The sequence below is a fragment of the Ochotona curzoniae genome, unplaced genomic scaffold, assembly GCF_017591425.1.
Source record: "Ochotona curzoniae isolate NIBS_2020 unplaced genomic scaffold, NIBS_Ocur_1.0 contig_1, whole genome shotgun sequence".
Classification (NCBI taxonomy): Eukaryota; Metazoa; Chordata; class Mammalia; order Lagomorpha; family Ochotonidae; genus Ochotona; species Ochotona curzoniae.
In genome coordinates, this window is record NW_024464918.1 from 36125500 (window position 1) to 36138450 (window position 12951).

A 12951-nucleotide genomic window follows, 5' to 3' on the forward strand; every position below is an offset into this window, starting at 1 on the left:
TCCCCAGCTCTGGCTCTCATGTGTGCTGTGGGTGCAGCGGCCAATGCAGCCCGCCCTTGGAGCCAACTCTGATGCCCCCAGTGGGTGCCCAGGCCTGGTTGAAGTGACCCTCCAGAGCCCTGGCCCCGGCTCTTGAGTGCTAGTGAGTATAAATGACTTTTGACTTTAGCATTCCTGTGTCAATAATTCTTGCTACTTATGGTTATTTGGACATTTATACATTTCTTGTTTATTATAACTTCTTGAATTCACTTTCTCCTGTGATTGTAACTGCAGGCTTTTTACAAGTACATATTTAACAGTTACTCCAGTGATAATGTAAAGATAACACTGCTATCTTCTGCAGTTGTATATTGCTTTTGGAAAGTCTGTCAGTTGGATAACTGCTACAGTATAGATCAATATGTTTTGTTACTTTATAAAAATATTTATTTGAAAGGCTGAGAGGTGGGGGGAGAGGCCAGGAGGGATGAGGAGGAGGGAGAGAGCCTGCATCTGCTGATACACTCCCCGAATGACCGCAGTAGCCAGGCCTGGGCCGGGCTGACCCGGACGCCGGGAGCCCGGGCACAGCGGCCATGTCTGCTTCCCAGGCGCGTCAGCAGGGACCTGGGCTGGAGGTGGAGCCGGCAGGAATGGACTCGGCACTCTTGCAGGATGCTTAGGACGCTGAACCACCGCCGGCCTCTCCTGGGGTGCACTGCAGATCCTGTTTTGGGGACCTGCAGTTTTACTGCGAGTGTAGATATTTTTTGACTTGTCCCCCTCAGACCTCATTCTTTGAGCCTGTTGCTGGCTGTGTTTTCTCACTTCTCGGGCAGTATTGCTGAATGCGGCCTTGGTGCAAACTCGCCACTTTTACCTTGTGCTGCTTTATTTAACTTACTTGACAGGCAGAGTGACAGAGGCAGACAAACAAGACAGATGGACCTTCCACCTGTTGGCCACTTCCTGAATGTCTCCAGCTGTCGAGGCTGAGATAAAGCCAGGAGCTGGGGACTCAGTGCAGGTCCCCCACTTGGCTGGTGGGGACCCAACCTGCCATCTCCCAGATCGGGCATGAACAAGAAGCTGGAACTGGGAGTGGAGATGGACGGACCCTGGGTCCTCCAGCTGGGAATGTGGCGTCTTTAATTGCTCTGCCAAAGCCTGTCCCTGTGGTTGATTTTAATAATGTAGCATGAATATTCACTTAAAAATTGAAAGATTTATTTTATTTTTCTTGGAAAGGCAGGTATCTCGAGGAGAGACAGAGAGGAAGATCTTCATCCATTGATTTACTGCCTAAGCAGCCACAATGGCTGGAACTTCACCAATCCGAAGACAGGAACCAGGAGCCTCTTTCAGGTCTCCCACATGGGTGTAGGGTCCCAAGGCTTTGGGCCGTCCTCAACTGCTTTCCCAGGCCACAGGCAGGGAGCTGGATGGGAAGCGGGGCCATTGGCATTAGAACTGGTGCCTATGTGGGATCCTGGCGCATGCAAGGCAAGGACTTCAGCCGTTAGACTACTGCACCGGGTCCTCATTTAAATTTTATATGTACATAATCATACCCTTTTGATTTTTATTAACCATTCTACTTTTTGCTGCCTCTTGCTCCAGCTGGGACCACGGTGTGCTGTGCTGTATTCCAGCCCTGGCTTGCACGTGTAGTTGCAGCTTTTCATGTTCCTTGAGCAGGGCGGTCTGTTTGCTGGGGGCCTTGCTGCCCCCGGAGCTTCCATTTCTGTCTGGCTGAGGTGGTTTAATGAGTCAGTGCGGCATTGCTTCATGCCTTGTCTCCCCACACAGGCTTGTCCTTTTATAACATAAAAGATCCTGTCCGGCAGCGAAGTGTTTACCGAGAGGCAGAGAGAGGCAGAGCAGCGCTTCCCTCTGACGTCCAGCCCTCCGGCGCCTGGCGTGGCTGGAGCCGGGCCTGGCCAGGAGGGCTAGGAGCTCCGTCTAGGTTCCCCACGTGGGTGATGGACCTCAGTCCCCCTGAGCCAGGGGCAGCGCCAGGTGGCCATCCCAGGCGCTCCCGTTGGACAGGCGTGTTCTAGTGGGTGACTCACCTGCTAGGCCCAAGGCGCGCCTACTTACTTTCGCAGTGTTCCTTTGCAGTTCTCGGTGCTCAGACTCTTTCTCGGAATTGCTGGACTTAATTTGGCTGAGGGTTTTAGTATCTCCTGTGAACAAGAGACTTTAATTTTCCTCTTTCGATTTTTTTTTTTTTTACATCAGATGTTGGTATAAAAATATTGTTCTAGTGTCACAGACTAAGTCGAGGCTATTTGCTCCACTTTCCGTCCCCTGGAGGACTGTGTGTGAAGTGCTCATTTTGTCTTCCTGACATTTTTGGTGGCATTCACTGGTGACAGCCTCTCTGGGCCTGAAGGGCTCTGTCCCCTGCTCGGGTCCCTGCGAACCCACACCGAGAGGCCCCAGGAGCCCTTGCCCACTTGTCCCAAGAGCAGTGGCATGGGACGCTGGACGCGCCTCCTGCCGTCTCCTTACCAGCCCCTGAGGGCTGTTGGTCCGCTGTCTTGCTCTCTTGCTTCCATTTCTGGAGGAGTCTGCTTTCGGCATTGGCCCCGAGCGTCCTCCTCGGGAGTCGGTCCTTGGGCGGCTCTGGGGGGCTTGCTCAGCCTCCCCCTGCCCCAGGGGAGGGTGGGCTCCTGCCAGCCGCTGGCTATCTGGAGTGAGCTGCTGGAACAGTCTCACATGGGGGTTGACGTGACGGCCAAGTTCTCATTGCTTTCAGAGAAATAAATAAATGTCTGGGAGCGCGATTAGCAAGTCCCATGATAGGTGAATGCTGATGTCTTAAAAGACGCCAAACTGGTTTTCCAGAAACACTGCACGTCTTACACTGCATGTGCTGACGATTCTGCGGTCTCAGCAGCGTCTGGGGTCATCGTGGGTTTTCGTTTGATCAGAGTGGTGTGTTAGCAATTCTAATAGGTGTGTGCTGACAGAGCCCTGGGCCTCCAGCTGGTGCCTCTCTAATAGCTTGTGATGCTGAACACCTTGCCGTGTGATGGCTGCGCGCTGCGTGGCTCCCGGTGGGGCTCGTGGCTCCCGGTGGGGCTCGTGGCTAGCTCTGCGTGTGGGGGGTGGGCGGAGGAGACGCAGGGGGCGGGGCTGCTTCAGAAGCCAACGCAGGCTCCAGCAGCACGTGGGCAGAGCCCTGCACGTAGGACGCCCTGAACAGAGCTGCCCCTCACCCAGGCACATCAACAGTGAGAAAGCCCTCAACAGGGTTAGCTGCTCCCTCCCGTACTCTTCATGGGGAAAGAGGCTAGTGTTTGGGGTGAGGGTTAAACACCACACATTTCTGTGCCTCTCTGAGGAAAGATGGCAGCTGTCGTAAGAGCAGGTGCATAATGGGAGAGCTGCACCCTCCGGGCAGCTTGGGCATTCTAGTCACCTAAAGGTCATCGTGGGGACACATCCTGCAGTCATGTTGGGTATTTCCTGCTGGCGCAGCCTCTGGGTTTGCAATGTGGAGGAGTCTGTGGTTTCCCTGGAGAGGGCCTGGACCTGCGCAGAACACAGAGGGAAGGCAGTTTGGATGGTGCACAAAAAGGGACCGCCAGGTGCCTGGAGCTGGGGATGGGTGGGGGTCATCTGCGAGCTGTCCAGCAGCTGTTGTGGCCATGGCTGTCACGCCTCAGCCCCTCTCCCTGACTCCCTCCATTCCCACGGCGTGGCTGTTGACATCTGTGTATCTGCTTTGCAAATGCCTGAGTTAGAATTGTAGAATTCCTGTGCTTGCTCCATTTTTCAGTTGGGTTGACTGGAACTGTAGTATTTAAAATTTACTTTTGTTTTGGAAGGGGGATGGGGAGAGTTCTCCAGTGCTTGCATCACATGTGCACAAGCTCGAGGCTAGAGCAGCCAGGAAGTCGGTGTGGGTGTCCCGTGTGAGCGACAGGGACCTGACTACCTGAGCCTCCACCTGCCTCCCGGGGTGTGCGTGAGGAGGAAGTTGGGCTGAGGAGCGGCTCTGGGACTTGAACCTGGGATTCCAGGAAGGGATGTGGGCGTCTCAGCTGCTGAATAAACGCTGCCCCGTGTGAGCCTCTGCATTGAGCTAGTTGGATTTCTGATTTTGAGCCACTGGGGCTTAGCTGGGTCTTGACTGGTAAATGCTGGTCCCTAGTGTGTTGCTTGTCTACTGTCTTTTAGCTCTGCCTTGAAGAGACAAGCCCTGAGCAGGGGGCTGTTGGCCATGGCTTTGGAGAAGTGGTAACAAAACAAACACAAACTGAGTTCCCTTGGGTGGACGTTCGCGTACACTTGTGATGCCCAGCTAGTCTGGAAGGAAGTGTAATCAAAGCTACATTGGGCCTGACTTGGTAGCCTAGTGGCTAAATACTTGCCTTGCATGTGCGAGGATCCCATATGGGCGCCGGTTCTAATCCTGGCAGCCCCACTTCCCATCCAGCTCCCTGCCTGTGGCCTGGGAAAGCAGTTGAGGACAGCCCAAAGCCTTGGGACTCTGCACCCGTGTGGGAGACCCAGAAGAGGCTCCTGGCTCTGGATTGGCTCAGTTCCAGCCATTGCAGACACTTGGGCAGTGAACCAGCATATGGAAGACCTTTCTCTGTCCTCTTCTCTGTAAATCTGACTTACCAATAAAAATAAATGTCTTCAAAAAATCGTTATGGAAAAAACTGTGGGTTTTTCAACATTTAAATTTTAACTGTTTTTGATGTAGTTGAAAGGGACCCACGCCCATGTGGGCTTCCCCTTGGGGGGCTGTAAACTTGGAACGGTGTGTTAGATGTGGGTGTCCCCAGCTGTTGACGGTCATCCTCAGCTTTGCTCCACTGTGCTGCCTGCAGGACTCCCGCCCATCCTCATGCTGTTCTGGGGTCCCTGGGGCCTGTGCATTCCCTCTCTTGGTCTCCTGCCACCTGGTCTGTGCTTCTCCAGGTGTGGCCCTGCCCTCACCTCTGTGTCTGGCCCTTGGGCTCTGTGCTGTGGGCCCTCCTTTCCTCCCTTGCACGTGTCCCTGCCCCTACAGGAGCACCTGTCCCGGCCTCAGCGCTCGCAGGAAGGGATCCATGACATGGCCTGCTGTCAACCTCTGCCTGTGGGGACCCTGCTCTCGCTCATCTCCCTGACTCCACTTGCTGGCCCTTGGAGAAGCTTCTCGAGGTCTCCCTTTGAACAGAGTGAAGGCAGATGCAAGTTTGCAGGTGACACTCCTGGCAGCATCTGCTTTGCATCCTTCCTCTTCCTCTAGACACTCTGGGCCGCAGTGACTGACTAGGGACCTCTCCCGAGCTCTGAGTCTGTGGCCACAGTGCCCCCTTCCAAGCTGCTCGGGCCTCGGGCCTCACCGTGCACTGTGGACAGCCAGGGCTCTGCCTGTTCTCTGAGGGGGAAAAAGCCTGGTATCTGCTGGTCTGCTTCCTAAATGTGTGTAAGAGCCAGGGTTGGGCCAGGCCAAAGCAGGAGGTGCCATGTGACTCTCAGATGGCGCCAGGGACCCAGCTACTGGAGTTGCCATCTGTTGTTTCTCAGGGTTCACAGCAGCAGGAAGCTGGGAAGGGAATATGGCCGGGCGACGTGGACGGCCCTAGGGGTGACCTTCCTGCTGTGCCACAGGCAGCCTCAGCCCTGCTCTTCCCGCAGCCACACTGCTTCATCTGGCCTGCCAGAGGCTGTGCACTGACGCTTCTTCTTGGGTCTGTTTGTGTACTGCACACTGTGGGCTCTGCGTGGACCATGCCTGGGTTTAGAGGTGGCTCTTGAAAATTAATGGTGGTGCACAAGCATGGATATGGGCATGAGGCTGGCCAGTTGATTGACGGATCTGTTGCTTCGAGGCTGTCCATGTCTGGGCATGCACTGGAGCCGGGTCCAGCTGCTCTCGCCTTTTCTCTGTGGCCTGTCTCAGGCACAGTCTGGAGGCAATGGGAGGGACGCAGGGAGAGGCAGAAGCTGCTGTGCTCTGTTGGGGTCCAGGTCCTGGGGCGAGTCCTACAGCCAACGGTGAGCTGAAGGAGCACGTTTCCATCGCTCATTGGCTACTGGTCTGTGGCGTTCTGTTAGAGCATCCTGCCGGCCCCAGCCCCCGTGCAGGCGGTGAAGTGCCATGCTAGATGTTTCTAGGAAGGTACTTTTTACGTGAGGTTGGCAGTTTTGTCAGCCGACTTCGAGTCGCACGGACGTCTCTGCAGTGTGGGTGGGTGGTGCTGAGCCCGTTGGTTCTAGCCTGCCTCTGTGCTCATCGCTGCGCCTTGGGACCGTGGCCTGGCCCGAGCCGCCTGCATCTGCTAAGCCTCTGGAGGTGTATGTGCGCAGTTCAGAGCCTTGGCTCCCCCTACCCTGACTCTGGGGGTCCTGACTCATGCAGTCACGCTCACTGACGTGGGGGCTCCTCCCCCTCTGACCCACCGCTCCCTGGTGGCACATGGTAGGGCCTTGCGTGTGAGGAGGTTGGTAACTGAGTGTGCCACATGTCCTGTGAGAAGTCTGTGCCAGGGAGAGCTGGGACCCCCCAGGACCCCCGAGGGATTTCACTCTGGAAGTTGTTTCAAGTTTCCAGGGCCTGCCAGGGTGCCTGGGGAGAGCTGTGTTTTGGGAACTGAGATTGGAACACAGGGCCAACACATTGGCCGTGTGCCACGGTCCACCAGCAGCTGCGGCTTGGCCAGGGTGGAGGTGGCTGTCATGCGACCCTCAGGAAACTACAGCAGTCCTGAGAAAGGCCAGCACGCCTGGCAGCCTCATGGCTCCCTGGGACACCAGCAAATAGACCACCCCTGGCAAAGGGTTATGTTTCTCAAGTTTTATTGTAAAATTCTCAGAAAAAGAGCATTTACAATGACAGCACTTGATGACGGTTTGCGAGGCATCCTCGTGTCCAAAGGTTCTGCAGAGACATCGTGTATACTGTGTCATACGTCAGTCAACACAAGCTGATTTCAAATGCCACATACGATTACTGTGTTGGTACAAATTTCTACTAAAGTTGATGTATTAAAAATAATTTATATATATTTTATAAATAAGGAAAAAATTCACATGTATAATTACAGGAGGCCTTTTGAGAAATACTGGTGATTAGAGAAAATATATTTTGGAGTCTACACAACTGCTCAAAATAACGCGATCTGCCTTGACATACGAGATCCGAGGGTTGTCGGAGGTGGGGAGGTGGCTGAGAACCACAAGGGGACAGATGGCATGTGTGGCGTCATACCTTCAGGGTCGTCAGTGACACCCAGCAAGGCTCCTTGCCCAGCTCTGCTCTCAGCTCCTCTTTTGTGGCCGTTGGACAGCGTGGGCAACAGGGAGGAGAGGGAAGTTCTTGGGGCAGGGCGAGGCAGGGTGCCCCTCCATGCATCCGTGGGTGCGGGTAGGGGCCTGCAGACCTGCTGCCTTCACTTCTCTCCAGCAGCCAGAACGGCCAGGCATCAGCCGCCTTCCCACCCATGGCCATTGTCGCACTGGGCGGTGGATGAGGCTTCAGATGTTGTGTGTTGTCTCACCTTGGTGCTCCTGGGTCTCGCACAGGGGCACTATGATGGCCTTTACTCAGAAGCCAAACTCCGCTCTTGAGGAGTGTGTCAGAGGCCAGTGTGACTGCCCCTGCCCCAGGGACATGGAGCGCTGTGTGTCGCTGGGCCTGATGCCATGGGAGTCAGCAGTTATTGCTTGGTGGAGTGCAGGCTGAGCCGTCCAGGATGTGGCCCATTCTCTGGGGCCTCATGGGAGAAGGATGTCCCATATCAGGGTGAGCCGGAAAGAAGGACATATGAATTGTGGCTTTGTCCAAAAAAAAAAAAAAAATGCAAGCACCTGCTAAATACTCTGAGGCTGGCTGCGGAAGCCTGGCTGCGAATTTGGAGTGAATCCCTACACGTGCTGTACTGGATCATTCCACTTCCTTGTTCAGCTAGGTTGGCTTTCCCGGAATGGCTTCCCACTGGTCCCCAGGGGGGTTGTGGATGCAGGAGATACTGGCTCCTTGCACCAGGAGGCTGGCAGCTGAGGCCTGCGGGCCTGGGCAAGGCTCACTGCCCCTCGTGTGACTGGACATGTGGTCTGGGGTAGACAGGTACAGGAAGTGGGCTGCACGGAGGGCTCGTGGCCACACCGGGGGTAGGCACTGGATGGCGTTGGTGTCCTCTGGACTCTCCTAAGCAGCTCTGTTGTGGAGAGGAGCGAAGGCAGCGGGTAGCTTTCTAGAGCAGAGCTGCTCAGTCTGCCTGCCCTGTGCCCCAAGCCAGAACATGGGCCGGGCCGGTGTGGGCTGGTGTCGTGGTAAGGCCAACTGCTCCTTGGGTGGCAGGAGCCATTGTGGTGTGGCTCCTGGGAAGGCAACGGGAGGGGAGGTGTGAAGCAGGGTGGTGTGTGTGTGGCAGGGGAGGATGCAGTGCTCGGGAGTGAGGCGTGGGCTGAGATCTGTGGACAGGATGGCAGGTCCCTGGCGACTCGGAGTAACTCTGGCCTCAGTCCCCTAACTCCGAGTGTCCGTGAGCTAGGGCTCGCCGTGTGTGGTATGGGGCAGCAAAGGCTGTGTTCCAGGGGTCTGACTGTGCTTGGAGTGTGCCTAGAGGTCCTGGGCAGGGGGCTGCCAGAGGCCCTTCAGGTCCAGGGGTGGCATCCTGGGGGTGTTGGAGGCAGGGCGGGATGTGAGGTAGCTTGGCGGATGCATACGAGGGGTGTGGGAGTGGTGGTGGCCCTCCCGGAAGCTGATTGCTCAGGAGGAAGTCCCAGAGGGGGCTGGGAGTGGGGAGGGACTGCTGGATTCTTCAGCGAAGGGGGTTTGTGGAATGAAACACTGAAGAAGGAATCGGATGCAGTGTTCACACCCCCAGTAGAAAAATAGATCCCGAAGGGACCCGATTCACATCTCAGTTCTAGTTCTGACACCTCCTTCAGTTCACAGGCTATTGGTCAACAGGAAACAGGAAGTTGTGGCCGGTCATGGCTGTCTTCTAGCTGCCGTGCGTGCTGAAGGCCCAGCAGCGGCACGCTTCACTCCAGCGGCAAGCTGCCTCCTCGGGGGCTGAAAAGCATCTTTTGGCTGCTTCCCCTACAGGGCTGGGAGCTCGGGAGTGGGCCGTCGGGCCAGGACTTACAGAGCTGCTGCTGTCTCGGGTCATAGTACTCAGAGAGCCATGTTGTAGCTGGCACTGACCAAGGCTTTCCGAGGTTCTAACCAGTTCTAGCTGATAACTGGGGCAAGCAGTTGCCGTCTGGGGACTGCTGGGTGGGATGGTGACTCTGGCCTCTGTGCTGTTCGAGAACTGCTGGGTAGACTGCCGACCCTGGCCCCTCTGTGCTGTCTGGGTCTGCTGGGTGGGCTGGGTGGCGGCCCCAGCCCCTTTGTTCCAGGTTCTGGCTGCCTGGAGCCGTGGGTGAGGCTCTCCCTTTGCCTGCTGTAACGCTGGCGCTGGTGTGGGCTGTGTGTGCGAGTGACTGCGGCAACAACCTTGCACATTTCCCACTGTGCATTTCAGAGTTTGTGAGGGAGTTTCCAGAAGTAGCTCTTTGGTGATTCTTTTGGCAAGGATAGTACTTCGGAAAGCAAACCAATCCTTTGTGTCACCAACACAGCCACCTGCTCACTGGCTCCACTGCCACCTGTAGGGACGCAGGCTTCCAGCAGCAGCTACTGGTGGCAGGAAGAGCAGGCTGCACTGGGCTGCCACCCAGGGAGCTCGCTCAGAGGACCCTTTGTCCTCCTGCTTCCTGTGACTTAGCCGCTGGGCTGGGCACCTGGAGCTGTGGCCACAGTGCCAGGCCTGTGTCTGCCTGTAGTGATTCAGTGTAGCAGGGGACAGTCAGCCCCAGGCTGTCTTGCAGTAACTGCAGCAGGACTGCTGGGTGTCACCCATGCCTGCCACGTGCACTTGGAGCTGCAAGGAGTCAAGGCAAATTGCTCTGCCAGTGTGGGAGGCTGTATCTTGGAGGGGCCACAGGGATCCTGCCACCCAGGGGGGCCACTGTTCTGGCCCGTTGTTGGGCATTCTCCCTCCTCGAGGTTCAGAGCCAGTTCTGCCATGGGCTGACCCAGTGTTCCTGGGAGACATTCATGGACACGGGAATTACCATGATGGAATGAAATTTTGGAAATCAAGGTGTCCATGCAGGTGTTGGTGTGATGAGGGGGGAGTCAGGTGTGTGTCCATCCCAGCTCCAAGAAGCAAGCGAGCGAGTCTTGGCCTTTGGAGGGCAGTGTGCTCTACCTCTGTCCTGCAGCTGTTCTTCAGGAAACCTGGAACTCAGTCTCGTGATCCAGGAAGTGGCAGGGCCAGGGGCCCGGTGGATCAAGATAGGACGCTCCCAAGAGTGGCTAACCATTGGAGGGGAGAAAAGGAGCTGTGAGTCCTGGGCGAGGCTGCCTGGCTTGCTCGGGCTGATGCATCCGTGGTGGCAGGTGGAAGTGGCGAAGTTAGCTCAGATCTGCGATGGGGCTGCCGCTTCCAGCCCTCTGAGCTGGAGAGCACGGCAGGACATGAGAGGAGGGGCAGAGGGTGTGGTAGGCCCCCCGGGCCTGGCTGGTCTACAGACTGATAGGACCATGTCCATGGTGTCGTTGGTATCCATGTGGGAGCCCCAGGACTGCATCTTTTGGGGCTCGGTGGTGCAGGGTGTCGTAAAGACAGGAACTGAAGGATGTTTCTGTGCAGTGCTGACGGGGGCTGGACCACAGGCTGGGGAGATGGCATTGCTGCAGGCACCTGTCTGGGCATCATGTGGGCACCTAGGGTTTCTGCTCTGAGCCTGAAGGTTGGTTGCTGCTGGGCATGGCAGCCTTATCCACCTTGAATCTGATGCTGGGGAGCAGGTGCACAGGCCCAGTCTCCTGGGGCTCGTGGTGGTGGCTGCATCTGCACATGGAGCCGTGGGGGTAGAGGCGGTGGGTGGCTGCGTTCCTGGGTGACCTCTGTTCTCTGTGGCTGTGGAGTGTATTGGGGGTCCCCTCTCCCAGTCAGAGTCGGGGCCTAAGTCCTCGGGCTGCCTCTTCCTGCTTAATTGCATTCGCGATTATAAAAAATCATCTTGTAATCAAAAACTTCCAAAATAAAGCATGTGGTTTCCCCATTCCCCGAGTCGCTGGAAGGCCTGCTGGCTCTCCCCCGGGCTGACGACAAGCCCCACGCAAGGAGAAGCAAGCAGCTGCGGCAGAGGAAGTGCGGTCCTGGGGGAGGGCCAGGCCCTGTTCCCACTGTGACCAGGCCCCTCTGGGGAAGTGGTGGCAGACAATGGCAACGTGAAGGCACCCGACGGGGTGCACCAGGTCTCCGGGGCTCCAGGGGGTGCAGCTCCGGGCTCAGGGCGTGCAGCTGGTACCGAGGCGCTTCCGCACACAGCGACGTGTGCTCGTCAAAGCTTAGGGCGCAAGTCAGACTTGCTAACGAAAAATCCCCCGTCGTGGCAGCAGCACACACCTCACACTAGGAAACTTGCAAGGGGGGCCAGTGTTGAACCACAAAGCGAATACAGATTTTTGCTTTTGTCTGTGAAAATGTACAGCGGACCTGCTTGGGGCTGTGGCATCGGGGCTGGGCGGTGCTTGGTCGTGGTGCGCTCACACCTCACCCACCCACACCACCGTGCTCCCACCCCTTATGCCTGACACCTCACAGCGCAGTGAGTTCTGCCTCGCATTGACCAGGAACAAGGACTCCTGGGCAGGGGTAAGCAGGTACTGCCCGAACAGCCCGCTGTCCCTCACTGGTCGCTGGGCTGCCGCCCAGGGCTGGGCTGGTCCCACAGGGGGCTTCTTCAGGTTCCTAAGCAGGGCCCGCTTGCCCGTGGCTAGCTGCAGGAACATCAGGTGTGGCTGCGTGGCCAGCGTGGCGTACACGTCGTACCGGCCAGCTTCGGTGAAGGAGCGCTGGAAGGCCACGTCGGCCACGCCCGGGCCTACCGTCAGCTGGTACAGCGTCTGGATCTCCCCGCGCGCCGTGACCTCCTGCACATGCAGCTGCGGGCTGTCGGCGGCAGCGCTGACCACGAAACGCCCGTCCGGGGATGTGTGCGGGACACCCGTGATGGCGCCGTTGGGGCCGACCACTGAGTCCGTGACGCTGTCGATGAGCAGCTGGGCAGGGGAAGGGCCGTGGTGGTGGCACTGAATGAAGAAGTAGCCGCCCAGGTGGGTGTGTGCCATGGCGCGGGGTAAGCAGCTGTGGCGCCGCAGGCTGATGGTGCCAAGGAGGGCCAGCGTCTCCAGGTCCACTTTGTGCACCGCGGGCTCAGAGCTGTTGAAGACGAAGCCAAACCTGGGAGGGAGCGAAGGCAGTGAGATCAGTGGGTGGGGGACCTGAGGGTGGCTGTAAGTGACAGTGTTGGCTGTGACAGGGGCAGCTCCCTTCCCCGTTGTCTTCTGTGTGAGCCTCTCGGGGCTAGGTGTGGGTGCTTGGGATGGTGCCCTTGGAAAACATGAGGAATCAAGGACGGGGTAGAGGAGGCCCGTGTGAAGGAAGGTGATAGAGCAGGCCATGGGGAGGGGTCTCCGCCTGACCCTGCCTGCACCCAGGACGAGATCAGCGCCTGCAGGACACAGGTGCCATGCAGCTGGTGCCCTTGACCCTGGAGGAGAACACAGGAGCTGGGGCAGTGTTGACTGCTAAGGTCCCATTGCCCGGCCAGCTGCACCTTGCGGTGAGCTGTGTGCCTCCCTGAGTCTCCATGACTCAAAAAGGGTTAGTCCTGACCGGGGCTGCTGGTGGCTGAAGGGTAGCAGACTTGGGAATCAGGAAAAGTCCCTTCTCCTAATTTCCTTTGGAGAAACGGTGTGCATGGGGGAAAGTGCTCTCTCTCCCAGGCAGGTCTTTAAAACACTTGTCAAGAGCCCAGAGTGAGGAAGGACCAGGGATGAAAGCCCTGCTCTTGGTGGGTGCTTGGCCGGTCCACCGCGTAGCTTTGCGGGCTTCCTGAGGTGGGGTGGGGGGATGAGGGAAGCAACACAGCTCGGATGCTGTTGTTGGGCTCTCC

At 57.2% G+C, this 12951-nt stretch overlaps 1 protein-coding gene across 1 annotated transcript in view; it reads right to left on the reverse strand.

The window, feature by feature from the left end:
• Positions 1–11511: 11511 nt before the first annotated feature.
• Positions 11512–12951, reverse strand: part of FSTL4 (follistatin like 4) — a 274942-nt gene continuing 273502 nt past the window's right edge. The window contains exon 15 of the mRNA XM_040976580.1: positions 11512–12236. Within this exon, the coding sequence (XP_040832514.1) occupies positions 11540–12236 (697 nt within the window). The 3' untranslated portion in view covers positions 11512–11539. The remainder of the gene's footprint in view (positions 12237–12951) is intronic.